Source organism: Xiphias gladius, chromosome 3 (assembly GCF_016859285.1).
Source record: "Xiphias gladius isolate SHS-SW01 ecotype Sanya breed wild chromosome 3, ASM1685928v1, whole genome shotgun sequence".
Taxonomy (NCBI): domain Eukaryota; kingdom Metazoa; phylum Chordata; class Actinopteri; order Istiophoriformes; family Xiphiidae; genus Xiphias; species Xiphias gladius.
In genome coordinates, this window is record NC_053402.1 from 11,425,324 (window position 1) to 11,446,341 (window position 21,018).

Below are 21,018 nucleotides of genomic sequence, written 5' to 3' on the forward strand. Positions count from 1 at the left end.
ACCAAACAAGACAACGACAACAGCGACAAAATAGATGTTTTATTAGGATTGTAAGAGCTCTATCGTATCACTTTTTATTTATTGATATCATTACTATATTTTAAATACAGCAAGTTTCTGTTCAGGGTTTCTTGAAGACTTTTGAGAAGTTGAAAGCTTGCACACTTACTCTTTAAAATAACTGCATTTAGTTTATGATACTGGGTTTAAATTTTGAATATCTAAATCTAATTTGAATATGAGGATTCAAAAATTTGTAGTAAAAGTAGTACGAAAGTTGAAAATCCATAAAACGGATTTCTAATTTAATTAATAAGAAAATAGATACAGAGTTTGAAAAGGATTTTTTTTTTTTTTGCCAGTAACATGTCTCTTTGAAAATATATTGATGCCACAAAGATATAAAGAGCTGTTTAAAAACAGCTCTCATCCAGATATGCATCACAATGGCTAACTGCATTGCATTTATAGTGAATAGATTTTTAAAAAACGTTTATTTATCTTAATATGCATAATTGTTGTTTGTTAATCATTTCAATGATCAATGGTGTTTCTGAACATGTCATCCTTAGAGAGCCACTCCCCACTCTCTCTGCACCTCTCGGACCACACAAGAAACTTTGTAGAAACAGAACTCAGAACTACAAATCAAGCATTTAACATCCTTCCTCTACAGCTTGATTTTTTATCAGTAATAAACAGCTTCAGATTTTTCATGAAGTGCTGCACTATAGTATATTTGGCTTGCATAATATTCTCACATGGATTTCGGTATTATTAACTCTATTTTCAGCTTGTCCCTTCTTTTTCTTACACCAGTGTATGATGGATTCTTGTTTGTAATGAATCATTGCTAAAGAAAAAAAGAAGAAGAAAAAATCAACTTTGCAGGCTTCGTTTGTTTTCCCCATCAGTAGACGTGGGCAATAAAAGTTCATTTCTTCTCTCTCAGATGCAAAAAGGACAGTAAACCTACAGGTTGTACTCAAGTAAAGACAAAAAAATAGACATAAAACATAGAAATAACCTTATAACTTAGTATCATGCTGCTGCAAGCTTACTCTGTATTTAATGCCAGAGAAAACAGATGAGTAGCAGTTTCATTGCTAGAAATATGTGTATATATGTATATATATATATATATATATATATATATATATATAATTCTTGGACTCAGGCACTACTAGATTATTGACCTTTATCTCATTTCTTATTCAATCACTCTTATCACTCTATTATCACTTTTATCCATCTTTATATATCTCACTACAAACTGAAGAAGAGACCAAACCACTTACCAGATATACAACACATTTTCACAATGAATACCATACTCCTGCAATCTTGTTTTTCTATCTCAAGCTTTTGTTTGGCTCTGTTCTAATCAAACTGCTTTTCTTCCTCAGGCGCTTGCAGTCAGGCTCTGACAGAATCTGAACCAGTGGTAAAGCGGCATGGAGAATCCCACAAACTGACCTGTACATATGCGGGAACATCAGATGACGATGCTGATATCAGCTGGATCAGACAGGCTGAAGGAAAAGGCCTGGAGTGGGTTGCCTACATTTCTGCTCCGAGTGGAAGCACTAAAGCTTATTCCACGTCTGTCCAGAATCGCTTCACCATCTCCAGAGACAACAACGTGGGCCAGGTGTATCTGCAGATGAACAGTCTGAAGACTGAAGATTCTGCTGTTTATAACTGTCCTCGAGCGCCACAGCGAGACAGGAATCCACAGAGCTGTACACAAACCACTGCAGGTGTCACTATGTCAGTCTGAAAGTTTAAATACTCCACCCCCATTGAAATTTTTTTATGCATTTCCTCACACTATGTTTCTTTCACAACATGTCCTAAACTGAAAAAAAAATGGAGTTCACATACCTTCAGGTTGATCATCTCTTGTTATGAGGCTGAGCAGCACTTTAACCTTAACAACTATAACACAACATTATCTCAGTCTTTCTTGATCCCTCGTATCTACTGAAGGCCTGCCAAAAGGAGCAAATTAAACTAAGCTCCAATCAGATTTAAACATTCTTCATTGTTTTTATGGTTTTACTGAGCAATTTTATAACAACATTAAATAATTATCATTAAAAATATTATCTATTGTTTATTTCCATTTGAATGTGGTTTGTTCAGGGCTCCTCAAGTCTCTCAAGTCTAAAAAAAAATGTTCAAAACTCACCTCATTCTTAGTTTGAGTTCATCAGATTAGTAGATATACATAAGACATGGCATGGATAATAATGCAAACTAATGTTAAATTATTAGTTCTTTAAAAAACCTGATAAACTGATTTAAAAAGCAGTATAATGAAAATGCAAATTAGCCATCTTATAACCTCACATGACATTATAGGCCCCCTTACTCTCCAGTGCAGGAAACAGTGTTTGGTTTTTGTATTTGTGTTGATCATTGTGTTTGGCTGGTACACTGAGATATACATCCATACAAAATCCTAAGAGCAAAAATCTTATACTCATCCATTCTTGTGATTAAAAAAAAGGACAGGACAAAATATTTCTCATCAGAATATGAGGTAACTACCTTGTTTGTCATTTTTTTTAAAGTGGAATAATGGTTAAAAGTTGGTTCATTAGTAGTTTAAAGTCAAAGTCAGTGCAGAGATGTAAATGTGTTCTTCCAGTAAATCTTAAGTTTAAGAACTGATTAAGAATCAATGCAAAAGACATAGTGGCAGGAATACACCAGGGTATCATACTTACCAGGATTTCTATGCATTTCATACACTTATTGAAGGGTTTTCTTGTGCTTCAGGTTTTTGTTCAAGCAGTGAATGGAGATGCAGCACTGTGATTATTTTGACTACTGGGGTAAAGGGACTCTAGTCACAGTACAATCAGGTAAGCCACATTTAAACACAATATTTGTCTTGATCAGTTTATTTTACATTTAAAACGTGATTACTGATGATAGAGAAGTTTAAGTCATGGTCTTTGTCCAGTTTGTACTGATCAGTAGGAGCAGATAAAACAGAAACGTCAACATGTTTTTAACGCAGCTGTTTCTTAGAAAGCATTTCCAAAAGTTCTTCTTTGGCATTATCATGTAAAGCTGGAGGTGGTTTGATTTGATCTTACATTTTATTCAGCTGGATTGTGATTGTTACTAATGAATGTCTTTTTATTCACATTATTATTCAATTACTTTTTTCTTACTGTGGAGTATCATTATACACCATACCGTACCTGCATTATTTTTATAATAAGTTACTATATATGTGAACACAGGAATATATATTTTACATGAGTTATACTTGCTTTAAATTCAGGGAGGGACATAATGCGTTTTTTAAACACCTGAACACTGAACAAAGACATTCAAAAGTAAATACTTTTGATATATAGTTTATAGTGAATCACCATAACACACTGACTTTTAAAAGAGCAAAAATGAAATTTAGAGTTTGGAAGACTCAACTTACTTGTTCTTTGTAATTCAACTTTTTTGGTTTATAGATTTATTGTAAAACAAAAAGAAAAACAGAACGTTCAGTAAATTTAATGTAGCATGGTAAGAAAAAAAATTCATGGATTTATTATATTATGTTGGTTCAGTAAATAAAAGCAGGAGTTTTGGGTTTGAAATATTGGTGCCATTGTATTAACGCACTCAGATTCAGTCTGTTTATCTCCGAGCTAAACAGACAAACAAAAATGATTCATTAATTAATTAAGATCCTACTTTATTGTTGCTGATTAAAAATGATGACGACATCTGTCTTTCTTCAGTTTCATCATTCAAATAGACAAGTCACATACTGACAAGTTGATAATAATTTTAGCCATTATTTTAACAATATTTTTTATTAAATTCTTGTTTGTATATGATTGCTAAGATAAACCTGCCAATGCTCCTACAAAATGGTTAAGTTACAATTCATGTTTCAGTTGGTACAATGTGTTCAGTATTGCGAAATAATCCAATAAATATAAAATAAAAAACATGAAATAACATTTGATAACGTAAACTGAGTTTTAAAAAATGTATTTTTTTTATTATTTCAAAGTTGGTATATCTTGTATTCATTAGATGATTTATTTCATAAAGTCAAATTTAGTCATTTATTTTTTTAACATTGAACACTTTGGGTCTTATCTCATTCAGAGGTTGAATCATTGTCTGTGATCAGCTTTTCAGAAGAGCAATTATTATCTGTGTTTCTCAATTTACTTGAATTTAAACTTATAAAACTCTTTCACAGAATCACCTGCAACTCCGACTCTGTACCCTTTGATTCAGTGCCAACCTGGACGTCAAAATGAAATCACCATTGGTTGTCTTGCACAAGACTTCTCCCCAAAGATTCTTGCTTACCAGTGGACTGATGTCAGCGGGACCAACCTGACTTCAAAAGAATATCCTCCAACTGAGAAAAACAACAAATATACAACAGCCAGTGTGCTCCAAGTATCAAAATCTGACTGGGACTCAAAAAAGTCTTTTAAATGTTCGGTAACTCATAACGGAGTTTCCCAAAGCCTGCAAGTGCCAAGTATGTGATTTTTCAATTTTCAATTTGCTAACATGTCTCTCTAATTTCCTTAGTGTGTAATGGGTCAACATGCCCTCCCCTTTCATCTTGCTCCAATACAAATGTTCAGCAATATTTATTAATATATTATTATTGTGACATTTCCTTTGTCTGTCTGACACATTTTATTTTCCTTTGAGCCAAACGTCTGGTCACTTGCAGAAGAAAGACAAAAATAATGTAAATATAATGTAAAAATTAATCACTGTAACTCTGCAGTTTCAGAGACCAACCCTTTAAAAATGACTCTGCTATCTGCGCCGAGTGAAGACAAACAGGTCCTGATCTGTACAATTGAGGACATTCGCAATGGAACGCTTGATTCATTTAAATGGAAAAAGAATGACGCAGAGGTGAATGACTACATTCAAAGTGCCATCCAAAAAGTTGGATCTTTACATAAAGCTGTCAGTGTCATGAAGGCCGAGAACAAAGACTGGGAAAGTAAATCTGTTTATACCTGTGAGGCAACTTACGGTGGAAAAATATATGTACAAAAGATCTATAAAGGTACAGTGACAATGCCATCATTACTAAATAGTGACATTAAATAGTATATGCTGGATCTTGACACAAATGACACGAAGTCAAGAACTTTTTTCCAATCATCCAGATGTTAGAAAATGGTTTTGACCCCCTTTTCTCTGTTGCTCTCCCTCATATAGCTCTTATCACAGTGACGCTGAACCCACCAGATCTCAAACAAATTTACCTCAACAACCAGGCAGAGCTGGCCTGTGTCATCACTGGACAAGACAAGGCCATTGTAGATAAAACTCAAATCACATGGCAAATTAATAACCAAAATTCTACCAAAAACCTTGTTGAAGAAACAAAGTCTGAAGGCAGTCAGCACAGCAAAACCAGCAAAGCGACTATTCCTGGCAATGAGTGGCGGGAAGTCACCAAAGTGCGCTGTTCTGCCACTATAGACAATATGCCGCCAGTAATTCAAGAACTGACTAGCCAAAAAGGAGGTATGTTACTGAGTGATGGACACGGACCGGGAGCACGCTAATCTGTGTACCTGGGGGATGAAGCCAACTTTCGCACACAAACATGTCATACAGTAAAAGCAAATGTCTAGCTTATACTTGAACCTCCCTGGTAAACCAAGTGTTTCTTTCAGATGGGAAATCACCAAAAGTGACAGTCCACATGCTCCCACAGAGGGACATCGGCCAGGGAGCCGATGTCACTCTGGTGTGTCTGGTCTCCAGTCCTGCGCCGCAGGATTACTACATCGCCTGGTCAGAAGATAAAGGAAAAACCAACGGTGTCTACAATGATGGCATCAACTTCTCCCCAAAGATGACCGAAAAGGGCTACTTAGTTACAAGTGTTTACATCACCACCAAGGAAAGATGGGACCAGGAAGGCATATTCACCTGCAACGTCAAGGCTGCTGGCAATTTGTCCATTCAACGAGTAGGAGTGTCTAAGACCATCGGTAACTCAGCTGAATGTGACAATTAGTGGAATCGGCTATTAATGTGCTATTTTGTGCTAATATGTCGTTCTGTCTCTGTGTGTACTCTCTGCCATGGGAACCTGTGCACTCTGTGATGTCATCTACCTTCGAGATTGTACAAATAAGAGTCCACATGTCAATTTAGCTTTGTTTGTCCTCATATTGTATTTGTCATACTGTCTAACAGCTTGATAAATGTGCTGACTGTTTTAAATAAATGTTGCATGGAGACACTTTTGTTACATGTCCATGAATGACTTCAATGTTTCAATACAAAATGAAAAGCCAGCACAAAGAATCACTGTGTACGAGTAGTTTTCAGTGAAGCCTCAGAGTAGTGTACTGTACTATTCCTCTGAATCAACATCCACACATGACAGTGATCAAAGAGTGAATAATGCTTTATTCTAGTTTATTAGCACTATTTAGGAAAGACAGTGGTGTCTATGTGTTATCTTACTAAAAACTTTTGTCAGCATACGCACACACGCGCGCACACGCACGCACGCACACACACACACGCACACACACACACAGACACACCTCGTCTAACCACTTATACCTTCCTCTTCTTTGATTTCTCAGAGCCAAAACTGAATTTTGGTCTGAACTGCACAGACGATGCCATTGAAGAGGACGAGTTCAGCAGTCTGTGGTCCACAACCTCCTCCTTCATTTTTCTCTTCATATCCTCTCTCTTCTATAACATGATATTCAGCCTGGTCAAGGTAAAAATGCAGGCTTTTTCCTGCTTTTCACTTATACTAAGTTCTAAAGACTCTACAAGAATAAATATATCCACTGCATATTATTGTATTAAGTACATTACAAGTAAAGTAGAGCCCAGTCATGTAAACAATAAAAATGCCACACATAAAGGGAAGATTTTTTTGACCTGCTCATCTTTGCATAGTTTTTCTGAGTGCGACAGATTTGTCTCCATCATCACAAAAAAGATTGTGCAGAGGAAGAAAAGACTGTTATTTGCCCAGAGACATTAATATGAACAATAGGGATTTTCTGTTTGTGCTTGTGATGGACAGTCAACTTTTCCAGGTTTGTCCACTTTGTATAATACCAAGTATGTAATGCATCATCCTGAAAGGGAGATACCTGTAATGCAAATGAATGCATCCATTTGGCTTATTAAAGTTAGACAAAAGCGACATAAGATAAGAAAACTCAAATATGTCATTGATTATCACCAATATCTGAAAAGTTGATTGGCACCAAATCCTTCTTTCTGACTAGTGAGTAGCCTTATCTTGTTATAACAAACAAGAAAGACCCGTCACCTGCAGCAAATCTGCTGGCCAGAAATACAAACTCCACTGAAGACACAGAAACCCTTTTGGTGTCCATTTTCCAGCTGGGTGAAACAGTTTAATGACCTTTATTTGACGAGTGAATTTATATTTTTTAAATTGTTTGATGTTTTCTTGTTCTTTTTTCAGATGAAGAGACAATAAAGGATGAGATGGATGCAAAGCACAGACGACTTCATTTGTTTTCTTTTTTTTCTAGTTTTAAACTTTTTCTATGCATTACTCTACTGTAAATTTGCTTTATAAAATGGTCGCCATATATAATGATTAACTATGTCATTAGAAAATTATTTTCTCTGTAAACTGTACAAATTAAAATAATACTGCAAGTCTTAATTACTGACATGAATACATTTCCCTGCAATGGGTACTGTTGTTACATTATGATCAGAGAAGTTCTTGATTACTTTTCTTGAACATTTTTAGTGTCACAAAAATGTTTTAGTGAAGTTTAGTATTAACTTTTTCTTCTTAAGTAAATAATTTTTTTTCTACTGTAGCAGAAATCAATGTTTTCTCTATATGGTTTTGGATTTCACATTTGACTAAATAAATTTTTGCTTTTCATGTTTGGTCATTTCGATGATAATATTTTATTTCACCAGTAATTCAATAGATATGATACTTACAATGGTTAAGATTTGGAGAGCCACGTAAACTTTTAGGTGAGTATGAATATGAGTGCTAGCGGGCTTAAACACAGAAAAGCTTTTGAGGGTTTTATTGTCATTTCAGTCACTACATAGGGATCTAAGAACATCTGAAGGAAAACCACTTCAAAACAACATACTGAAAACTTCTGTTATCAGTTAAGCTCTGAAGGTTTTTCAGTTCCCTTATGTTTCTGAACATGTCGTCTTTAGAGAGCCACTTCCCCCTCTCTCTGCACCTCTGGGACCACAGCTGCAGCAGTGAAACTTTGTAGAAACCGTCAGAAACACAAATAAACTTCCTCGAAGCAACAGACGTGTCTGTCAGTCTATAGATTTGCATATCAGCATGTACCCAGGCGTGAAGTAGCCCACATGCATTCAGCAGAGTCATCTTCTCAGACAGCAGTGGGATTAAATGCACAAAAATTGAGGGGAAAAAAATGAATGAAGACAAAACAATCCAATATATGAAAAACAAGAAGTAACATAGTGGTAACATATAATTAAACATTTACAGAATCTGCATACCAGAAATTTGCAAAAACGCGGCAGTTAAGAACATTTACTGTATTATCTTCATTTTAATTATTCATTTACTAAACGTATATAGCAATATTATATAGTTTACCACTTTTTGCTACTCAAATTAGATACGTTTAAACCACAGCAACCTTGAAAAGGTTCATCTAACATATCATTCTTGTACAAATATACCAGTATATAATATTAAATAAAAGTCTGTTGTATTCTTTCCTTTTTCAACCATAACATCCTAAATTTTTCAGTCTTCCTTTGCACAAAATGTCAAAAGTCTTCAGTTTGAAAATTCAGGATAATATCAGGCTACCAGATGAACAAGTTCAGTTGTCTTAAAGTGTGTTTTAATGTCAGCTTGTTGATGTGCTAGAGGGACGTTTGGTTCACAGCAGCTGCTTTATGGAAGTGAGAAAAGTGAGTGAAGACTACCATCTTGTGGGAAAGCCTTTGTGAAGATTAAGTGGTTGGTCACTAAATGGAAAGGATATGTGACTGGGAACACAAAACACTTGTATATGACAAGATTGCAAGATACTGTTTTATTTTTATGACATATCTATGGCACTTGCTAGTAAAATGGGGGCATGAGCAGTAGCATGAGAGTGTGCAGTGGAGACAAGACATTTAGAGGTTATATGACCCATTGTCTCATTTCATTCAATAGTAAAGGACTGTTAAATCCACAGTATACAAGTATTGTTAGTGGTGAGTCTTGCTAAAATACTGTAAAATGAGCTCATAGGACCAGATTTATGCAGGCCAACATTAAAGCCTTATCGCAAGATTTGAATTTACAACCTGCTTAATGTCTGATATAGTGCAATAAGCTCAAAACTTTTAACCGAAGCACTGGACTGGCTTCTAGGTTCATTCTGTGAGTGGAGGTGAGCTAAAAGAGGAACTACACAAGCTGAAATATTTGCTTTTGTTGCCATCTACAGGTTTTTGGGTGAACTGTCTCCACTCTGTGAGATGCAAAACGTCAAAACATAGTGTAGTCTGAGGCTACATCACAGCTAAGTGGGGTCACAAGTGCAGTAAACTTGAACATTTCGGCCCACAGAGGTCAGTGCAACAATGCTTTTCTTCCATTCAAGATTAAGTTTGGAGTTGATGTTTAAAAAGCATTGTTTCAGTGGTGGGATTTGTCTGAGATCACCAGGCTCAGCGGAGGAATCAAAATGATACTGGTGCTAAAATACAAACTCACAAATAAATTGAACAACGTTTGCTGAGGTTATGATTCAACCACCGCTGAAAAAAAGAAATGAAATTTTTACTAAGTGTGCATCCATTGGCCTTCAAAAAACAAGCAAAAAAACAGTAATAATGACATTAAAAAGCACCGATCCAAAACTAGGAAAAGAAGATGTGGAAGCAGTTGGCACTGGTTTGGCCCATGTCTCTCTATTCTGAGGTTAGTGGCAGGCAAAAACATACTTTTGGACATCTTTTCAAAAGAGTCCACTTTTCAGTAGTGGTTCAGTGGACATCAAGTTCAATGACCAAACAGCCACCATTTCCTCTTTGCTCTTTATTTAATGTTATAAAATTTTCAGATGTTGTGCTGAAAATTGCAGTTCACTTTTTAAGTAGAAGCTGCTTCATTAGAGACTTTAATAAGAGATAATCATATTGTGAAAAAAATAGCCATACAGAGAATTGCTCTTTTATGTTTTTTACTTTTGTAAATCAAAGTCTCTCTCCTTTATCAAAACCTAGTCAGTAGAGAACTCCCTTGTTTTCCTGACCAAGTCAGAAAATAGTGTGGTCTCGGAGAACTATGGTAAGGTTTTGGGAAATGCTTGTGTCACTGTGGTTTATAGTGGTAGCTGGGGTTACACCGTGTTACACCTCATAACAAAAACCATATCCTCTGCTACAGTCGTTTTTTTTCTCATTGAAATTACATGAAAGTCATTTGTCCATGGTTTTACAGCACAATGAATATAAATAACTGTATTCATATATACAGTATTTGCTTATTCTTTAATTGTGAAGACAGTTTTTTGTAATATATACAAAATTACCAACTCTTAATCATTAAAAAAAAAAAAAAAGTCATTAGGAAACTTTTGCACTGCGGATTCCTGTCAATTGGTTTCTTCTTAACATTAGTAGTTAAACTACAGTAAAAACACTCTAGATTAAATAAAAGCATTTGTGTGTCATGATAGCCAGTGAGCAGGATGGAGTTTCCTTCCACTAACAAGGGAATGCTGTGTATGGTGCTGATACAAACCAAACAGGTTAGTTGAAACTGCTTTCTGCTGCCTGTTTGTTTCCATCAGAATTTGCCTATATTATTCTGTATGTATTCCAAATGTCATGACAATCCAAGCAATACTTGTCAAGGTATTTGTCTAAAGTCAGTCTCACTAATTCGGGGCATCAGTACAGTCATCAGGATTCATCATCTGGGGACCATGAATGTCTGTAGAAATTTTCAGCCTAATCCCTCAAATAGTTGTTGAGATATTTCAGCCTGAACCGAAGTTATGGACAGACCAACCAAGAGACCAACTTTGCCGTCTCTAGAGCCATGCGGCTAGCGTGGCTGAATATGACCAAATTTTAACAAATGTGATGTTCAAAAACACAGAATAATTGAGGTTGAAATGGTAAAATTCAAGATAAAATTGAGAAAAAGTAGATTGCAGTTTCATGATTGTGTCTTCTAAGTACATATAGTAGAAAAACTAACCATGCACTTTATCAGGCAAAGGTTTTATGAGAATATGCCAATGTGTGTGATGGGAGCCACAATTATAAAGGGTAATATAAAACTCTGTCCTGAACTGAACTGAAGCAAAAACTCACTGTGATTCAACCAACGCTGAAAAAAAGAAATTAGAAATTTTACAGTGTCCAACAATTTGCCTTATAAAAAATAGTAATAATGACATTAATAAGCACAGATCCAAAACTAGGACTAGAAGATGTGGAAGCAGTTGGCACTGGTTTGGCCCATGTCTCTCTATTCTGAGGTTAGTGGCAGGCAAACGCATACTTGTTGACATCTTTTCAAAAGAGTCCACTTTTCAGTAGTGGTTCAGTGGACATCAAGTTCAATGACCAAACAGCCACCATTTCCTGTTTGCTCTTTATTTAATGTTATAAAATTTTCAGATGTTGTGCTGAAAATTGCAGTTCACTTTTTAAGTAAAAGCTGCATCATATGAAAAAAATAGCCATATAGAGAGTTGCTCTTTGATGTTTTTTACTTTTGTAAATCAAAGTCTCTCTCCTTTATCAAAACCTAGTCAGTAGAAAACTCCCTTGTTTTCCTGACCAAGTCAGAAAATAGTGTGGTCTCGGAGAACTATGGTAAGGTTTTGGGAAATGCTTGTGTCACTGTGGTTTATACTGGTAGCTGGGGTTACACCGTGTTACACCTCATAACAAAAACCATATCCTCTGCTACAGTCGTTTTTTTTCTCATTGAAATTACATGAAAGTCATTTGTCCATGGTTTTACAGCACAATGAATATAAATAACTGTATTCATATATACAGTATTTGCTTATTCTTTTAATTGTGAAGACAGTTTTTTGTAATATATAAAAAATTACCAACTCTTAATCATTTAAAAAAAAAAAAAAAGTCATTAGGAAACTTTTGCACTGCGGATTCCTGTCACTTGGTTTCTTCTTAACATTAGTAGTTAAACTACAGTAAAAACACTCTAGATTAAATAAAAGCATTTGTGTGTCATGATAGCCAGTGAGCAGGATGGAGTTTCCTTCCACTAACAAGGGAATGCTGTGTATGGTGCTGATACAAACCAAACAAGTTGAAACTGCTTTCTGCTGCCTGTTTGTTTCCATCAGAATTTGCCTATATTATTCTGTATGTATTCCAAATGTCATGACAATCCAAGCATTACTTGTCAAGGTATTTGTCTAAAGTCAGTCTCACTAATTCGGGGCATCAGCACAGTCATCAGGATTCATCATCTGGGGACCACGAATGTCTGTAGAAATTTTCAGCCTAATCCCTCAAATAGTTGTTGAGATATTTCAGCCTGAACCGAAGTTATGGACAGACCAACCAAGAGACCAACTTTGCCGTCTCTAGAGCCATGCGGCTAGCGTGGCTGAATATGACCAAAATTGTACAAATGTGATGTTCAAAAACACAGAATAATTGAGGTTGAAATGGTAAAATTCAAGATAAAATTGAGAAAAAGTAGACTGTAGTTTCTTGATTGTGTCTTCTAAGTACATATAGTAGAAAAACTAACCATGCACTTTATCAGGCAAAGGTTTTATGAGAATATGCCAATGTGTGTGATGGGAACCACAATTATAAAGGGTAATATAAAACTCTGTCCTGAACTGAATTGAAGCAAAAACTCACTGTGATTCAACCACCGCTGAAAAAAAAGAAATTAAAATTTTACAGTGTCCAACAATTTGCCTTATAAAAAATAGTAATAATGACATTAATAAGCACAGATCCAAAACTAGGACTAGAAGATGTGGAAGCAGTTGGCACTGGTTTGGCCCATGTCTCTCTATTCTGAGGTTAGTGGCAGGCAAACGCATAATTGTGGACATCTTTTCAAAAGAGTCCACTTTTCAGTAGTGGTTCAGTGGACATCAAGTTCAATGACCAAACAGCCACCATTTCCTGTTTGCTCTTTATTTAATGTTATAAAATTTTCAGATGTTGTGCTGAAAATTGGAGTTCACTTTTTAAGTAGAACCTGCTTCATTAGAGACTTTAATAAGAGGTAATCATATTGTGAAAAAAATAGCCATACAGAGAATTGCTCTTTTATGTTTTTTACTTTTTTAAATGAATGTCTCTCTCCTTTATTAAAACCTAGTCAGTACAGAACTCCCTTGTTTTCCTGACCAAGTCAGAAAATAGTTTGGTCTCGGAGAACTATGGTAAGGTTTTGGGAAATGCTTGTGTCACTGTGGTTTATAGTTATAACTCGGGATACACCGTGTTACACCTCATAACAAAAACCATATGCTCTGCTACAGTCGTTTTTTTTTCTCATTGAAATTACGTGAGTCATTTGTCCATGGTTTTACAGCACAATGAATATAAATAACTGTATTCATATATACAGTATTTGCTTATTCTTTTAATTGTGAAGACAGTTTTTTGTAATATATACAAATTACCAACCCTTAATCATTTAAAAAAAAAAAAAAAAGTCATTAGGAAACTTTTGCACTGCTGATTCCTGTGCCTTAGTTTCATCTTAATCTTAGTAGTTAAACTACAGTAAAAAGACTCTAGTTCAAAGTAAAAGCATTTGTGTGTCATGATAGCCAGTGAGCAGGATGGAGTTTCTGTACAGCGTTATATTACAGTGTACAATACTGGCAGCCACAGTGATACATCCTGTGAGAAAAACGTCCTTCCACTAAGAAGGGAATGCTGTGTATGGTGCTGATACAAACCAAACAGGTTAGTAGATGAAAGTGCTTTCTGCTGCCTGTTTGTTTCCATCAAAACTGGCCTACATTATTCTGTATGTATTCCAAATGTCATGACAATCCAAGCAATACTTGTCAAGGTATTTGACTAAAGTCAGTCTCACTAATTCGGGGCATCAGTACAGTCATCAGGATTCATCATCTGGGGACCATGAATGTCTGTAGAAATTTTCAGCCTAATCCCTCAAATAGTTGTTGAGATATTTCAGCCTGAACCGAAGTTATGGACAGACCAACCAAGAGACCAACTTTGCCGTCTCTAGAGCCATGCGGCTAGCGTGGCTGAATATGACCAAATTTTAACAAATGTGATGTTCAAAAACACAGAATAATTAAGGTTGAAAGGGTAAAATTCAAGATAAAATTGAGAAAAAGTAGATTGCAGTTTCATGATTGTGTCTTCTAAGTACATATAGTAGAAAAACTAACCATGCACTTTATCAGGCAAAGGTTTTATGAGAATATGCCAATGTGTGTGATGGGAGCCACAATTATAAAGGGTAAATATAAAACTCTGTCCTGAACTGAACTGAAGCAAAAACTCACTGTGATTCAACCACCGCTGAAAAAAAGAAATTAGAAATTTTACAGTGTCCAACAATTTGCCTTAAAAAAATAGTAATAATGACATTAATAAGCACAGATCCAAAACTAGGACTAGAAGATGTGGAAGCAGTTGGCACTGGTTTGGCCCATGTCTCTCTATTCTGAGGTTAGTGGCAGGCAAACGCATAATTGTGGACATCTTTTCAAAAGAGTCCACTTTTCAGTAGTGGTTCAGTGGACATCAAGTTCAATGACCAAACAGCCACCATTTCCTCTTTGCTCTTTATTTAATGTTATAAAATTTTCAGATGTTGTGCTGAAAATTGCAGTTCACTTTTTAAGTAGAAGCTGCTTCATTAGAGACTTTAATAAGAGATAATCATATTGTGAAAAAAATAGCCATACAGAGAATTGCTCTTTTATGTTTTTTACTTTTGTAAATCAATGTCTCTCTCCTTTATCAAAACATATTCAACAGAAAACTCCCTTGTTTTCCTGGCCAAGTCAGAAAACAGTGTGGTCTCGGAGAACTATGGTAAGGTTTTGGGAAATGCTTGTGTCACTGTGGTTTATGCTAGTGGCTGGGGTAACACCGTGTCACACACCATAACAAAAACCATGCTGTAAAAACCTCATCTGTATCTCTCCTGTAAATCATAAAGTAAGCAAAGCTCCCTGTGAACGACTGATTAGAATGTCAGATTATTGTCAAAGGATATATTGGTATTGTTAAATTATGTTTCCAACAGTTATCAATCCAATAACAGTGATGAATGTAGTATGAGATGAGTCAGTGACTGTGCAGTGAATTCTGTTCTAACCCGGACTCTCTTTGACCAGACTGAGTCAACATATACAATGTCACAGATCTAAAATCTCATGCTATTCAATACAATAGTCCTGTAACGTGTTATGATGTGTTTGTTGACCCTGTGACACTGCTGATTTAAATCAGTGGTAATTTAGGAGGCAACTTTAATATTTTTTATTCCCCATTTCTTTAAACTGTTCATGTTTGTTTCAGGAAGACACTTTAAAACGTGTGGGGTGGATTTTGGAAAGGAATTAAGTTAATTTGGGAGACTGTAATTAGCAGTGAATGGCTAGTTAATGTTATTAATATACAGTAAAAAGTTGGTTGCATTATAGTACAGTAATGTATAGTATAATATACCACATGACAAAACCTCACAAATACAATATTATGTGTTTGCTGACAGTGCAAAAAAAACACACAAATATTGACTATGATAATAAAGTAATTGAAAGACTTTAATCATTGGTACATGTTGCTTATTAAAAATCCAGTTTATTAATCCTGCCATTGAACAATGTGAACTTGTAAAAAAGAGAAACCAATCACTCACAATATCCATTACAATCCCCAAAAATGTTTTATTTTCTTTTAAACTATTTCAATAAAAGGAAGAATAACTGTTGTATTGTACTACAGAGAAGCGTATGGCAACCTAGACTGTGCCCCTGGTTTTTGAATTGGGGTGTATTACTGTGTTCTCGGTGGGCTGGCATAGTGATTCACACAGTTACAGGAACCACTCAAGAGAGGCAACGGGTCTTTATACTGGGAATGGAAGGTGCATGTAAACACTCAGTGCAACCCTAAGAAGCTTTGCCTTCTTTATTATGAAGTCAGCCCAAGTAAAGGTGTCATTTGATTCAATTTGTCATAAAATAAAGCAAATTATGGATAAGTACTGCATTAAAGGCTTAATAAGTGGATGGGTATTGTTTTTATGTCACTGAATGCACTGATACACCTGAAATAATTTCCTTAGTATGAAATATGTGTCATCCTGACCAAACCTAATGATCTTGTTTCATGCTACAGTAGTTTTTTTTCTCATTGAAATTTTACTGCACAATGAATATAAATAACTGTATTCATATATACAGTATTTGCTTATTCTTATAATTGTGACGACAGTTTTTGTAATATATACAAAATTACCAACCCTTAATCATTTAAAAAAAAAAAAAAAAGTCATTAGGAAACTTTTGCACTGCTGATTCCTGTGACTTAGTTTCATCTTAATGTTAGTAGTTAAACTACAGTAAAAAGACTCTAGTTCAAAGTAAAAGCATTTGTGTGTCATGATAGCCAGTGAGCAGGATGGAGTTTCCTTCCACTAACAAGGGAATGCTGTGTATGGTGCTGATACAAACCAAACAGGTTAGTTGAAACTGCTTTCTGCTGCCTGTTTGTTTCCATCAAAATTTGCCTATATTATTCTGTATGTATTCCAAATGTCATGACAATCCAAGCAATACTTGTCAAGGTATTTGTCTAAAGTCAGTCTCACTAATTCGGGGCATCAGCACAGTCATCAGGATTCATCATCTGGGGACCACGAATGTCTGTAGAAATTTTCAGCCTAATCCCTCAAATAGTTGTTGAGATATTTCAGCCTGAACCGAAGTTATGGACAGACCAACCAAGAGACCAACTTTGCCGTCTCTAGAGCCATGCGGCTAGCGTGGCTGAATATGACCAAATTTTAACAAATGTGATGTTCAAAAACACAGAATAATTGAGGTTGAAATGGTAAAATTCAAGATAAAATTGAGAAAAAGTAGACTGTAGTTTCTTGATTGTGTCTTCTAAGTACATATAGTAGAAAAACTAACCATGCACTTTATCAGGCAAAGGTTTTATGAGAATATGCCAATGTGTGTGATGGGAACCACAATTATAAAGGGTAATATAAAACTCTGTCCTGAACTGAATTGAAGCAAAATCTCACTGTGATTCAACCACCGCTGAAAAAAAGAAATTAAAATTCTACAAAGTGTCCAACAATTTGCCTTAAAAAAATAGTAATAATGACATTAATAAGCACAGATCCAAAACTAGGACTAGAAGATGTGGAAGCAGTTGGCACTGGTTTGGCCCATGTCTCTCTATTCTGAGGTTAGTGGCAGGCAAACGCATACTTGTGGACATCTTTTCAAAAGAGTCCACTTTTCATTAGTGGTTCAGTGGACATCAAGTTTCAATGATCAAACAGCCACCATTTCCTGTTTGCTCTTTATTTAATGTTATAAAATTTTCAGATGTTGTGCTGAAAATTGGAGTTCACTTTTTAAGTAGAAGCTGCTTCATTAGAGACTTTAATAAGAGATAATCATATTATGAAAAAAATAGCCATACAGAGAATTGCTCTTTTATGTTTTTTACTTTTGTAAATCAATGTCTCTCTCCTTTATCAAAACATATTCAACAGAAAACTCCCTTGTTTTCCTGACCAAGTCAGAAAATAGTGTGGTCTCAGAGAAGTGTGGTAAGGTTTTGGGAAATGCTTGTGTCACTGTGGTTTATACTAGTGGCTGGGGTAACACCGTGTCACACACCATAACAAAAACCATGCTGTAAAACCTCATCTGTATCTCTCCTGTAAATCATAAATTAAGCAAAGCTCCCCGTGAACGACTGATTAGAATGTCAGATTATTGTCAAAGGATATATTGGTATTGTTAAATTATGTTTCCAACAGTTATTATTTCAATAACAGTGATGAATGTGGTATGAGACGAGTCAGTGACTGTACAGTGAATTCTGTTCTTAACCCGGACTCCTTTGACGCTGTTGATTTAACTCAGTGGTAATGGTAAACTTGGTAAACTTTACCATTGTGTAAACAGTGGTAAACTCAGTGGTGACTTAATTTCATCTTAATGTTAGTAGTTAAACTACAGTAAAAAGACTCTAGTTCAAAGTAAAAGCATTTGTGTGTCATGATAGCCAGTGAGCAGGATGGAGTTTCTGTACAGCGTTATATTACAGTGTACAATACTGGCAGCCACAGTGATACATCCTGTGAGAAAAACGTCCTTCCACTAAGAAGGGAATGCTGTGTATGGTGCTGATACAAACCAAACAGGTTAGTAGATGAAAGTGCTTTCTGCTGCCTGTTTGTTTCCATCAAAACTGGCCTACATTATTCTGTATGTATTCCAAATGTCATGAAAATCCAAGCAATACTTGTCAAGGTATTTGACTAAGGTCAGTCTCACTAATTCAGGGCATCAGCACAGTCATCGGGATTCATCATCTGGGGACCGCGAATGTCTATGGAAATTTCCAGCCTAATCCATCAAATAGTTGTTGAGATATTTCAGCCTGAACCGAAGTTATGGACAGACCAACCAAGAGACCAACTTTGCCGTCTCTAGAGCCATGCGGCTAGCGTGGCTGAATATGACCAAAATTTAACAAATGTGATGTTCAAAAACACAGAATAATTAAGGTTGAAAGGGTCAAATTCAAGATGAAATTGAGAAAAAGTAGACTGCAGTTTCATGATTGTGTCTTCTAAGTACATATAGTAGAAAATCTAACCATACACTTTATCAGGCAAAGGTTTTTGATGAGTATGTGCCACTGTGTATGATGGGAACCACAGTGATAAATGGTAATATAAAACCCTGTCCTGAACTGAACTGAAGCACAAACTTGCCTGTGCCTCTCAAAAAAGAGAAGATCAGGTAATTTCCCAAAAATCACTAGACTCTGAAGAAAAGGGACATTCAATGGAATAATGTATGGGTTTACCCTGAATAAACAGGAAAAAAATCATAACACCTCATAACAGCTTTTTTTTAAGCTAATATATGTATATATATATATCATATACAGGCAAACATAAGAGAGTTAATTTAATCACAGTTAATTTGATGTTATTTAAAGTATTTTTAAATGTGAGCTTTTGGTCATAAATTAGGGATTCATTAATTATTAAAACAAATACTACTAACACCTAATATTAGGTGTCACAAGAAACAGCGGTACCCAAATACGAGGCAATAAACTCAAAGAGTCTCAACAGAAACAGGGAATTTATTCAAATAACTGGATGGAGAGCGGGGCTTTGGGCTGGGAAGTTGAGGGAAGGTGGCTGTAGACAGGAGAGCTGTGGAGTGAGAAGCAGGCAAGGGTGGTGGTCATGATGGCCAGGGAGAGGGTTGAGGTGCTAACTGGATGGAGAGGTCTGGGGAGACTGTGGGTCAAGTATTGTATGTGGAGGTGGTGGACAGAGTCTGGGGAAGACTGGAGGGTGGCTGGCTGCGGGTCGAAGAGGACGCTGTGAGGAGAAGCAAGGAGACGTTCAGTCCTGTGTGGTGGAAGATGAGATGGCAAAGTGGGCAGGCAGATGGACGAACAAACAGGAAGGCGAGGCATGATCCTGAACACAGGGAAAAACACATTTGTCATGACAAAAGCACTAGAAAATTACACTAATAGTACTAAGCCGCCTGCAAAGTCGGATGATATGCCTGAAACAATATACTTGGTATGAAATATGTATTATCATTTGTCCATGGTCTTACTGCACAATATACATCAATAACAATATTTCTATCAATATTTCTTATATGTTTTTGTTTGATAATATTATTATTGTGCTGCTGATTCCTGTCACATGACTAGATCTTAACGTTACTTGTATATAAAAAAAAACACTTTAGTTAAAGCAACAGCATTTGTGTGTCATGCTAGCAGGTGGGCGGGTTGACAACAGAAAAAAGTTTATAAGCCTGTATATGTCCAACAAAAGTCTTCTTAAGAAATCACAGATATTTAAAGATTGACAGTAATGTGTTCTCACACAAAGGGTTGTGTTAGGACATCCTGAACTTAGAGGAGATACAGTGTCCTTAGCACACAGAGGATCATATAAATATTCACAAAATAAAAATAAAAAACTTTTAAATTGTGATTTCACAAACAAAAAGAAATAAACAAAAACCAAACATCAATGATTGGGTTCAAAACTTGACATAAAATTGAGCAAAAGTGGGAAGTTCTTTCATGATTCCATAGTTTTACTGTAAAAAGGTACTAAAATATGGTAAATACTCCTGCTGAGTACGGTACAAACTACTGACCGCACACCATCAGGCAGAGGTTTTTGTATGAGTATGTACTGCTGTGTATGGGAGTAGACACAGTGATATATGGCAATACAAAAACTTGACCTATACTGAACTGATGCACAAGGTCACCGTGTCTCAAGAAAAACAGAAGATACTGACAAAATTACCCACATTTAGTAGACACTAAAGAAAAGTGATATTCAGTGGTAAATTGGGTAAATTGCATTAAGTGGAATTGTATATTTTTCAGATTTTCCTGAAAAAAACATGAAAAATCAAAACAGCTCAGAAAAGCTTAATCATCTTTTTTCTCAGCAAGTAGAATATATTTCATATACTGAAAGACAAAGATGAAAAAAGGTCCACTTGTTTGATGTCAGGTCAATTAAAGTGTTTTAAATGTGAATCAAGGGTCAAGAATTAAGGATCCAATAACTATTGAATTGTCATAGTAACTACTATTTCCTACCCATAACTTGAAATGTACTTCTATATATACAGTATTTAACTCAAATTCTGCTAGATTTAAATTAAAGGTAATATGAAAAGAGAAAAGAAAACATGTACATTTTGGACT

At 35.6% G+C, this 21,018-nt stretch overlaps 1 protein-coding gene across 1 annotated transcript in view; it reads left to right on the plus strand.

Annotated features, from left to right (window-relative positions):
- Positions 1 to 21,018, plus strand: part of LOC120806253 (immunoglobulin mu heavy chain) — a 41,206-nt gene that overhangs the window by 1,711 nt on the left and 18,477 nt on the right. Inside the window, 1 exon segment of the mRNA XM_040157203.1 lies at positions 5,691 to 5,697. Within this exon segment, the coding sequence (XP_040013137.1) occupies positions 5,691 to 5,697 (7 nt within the window).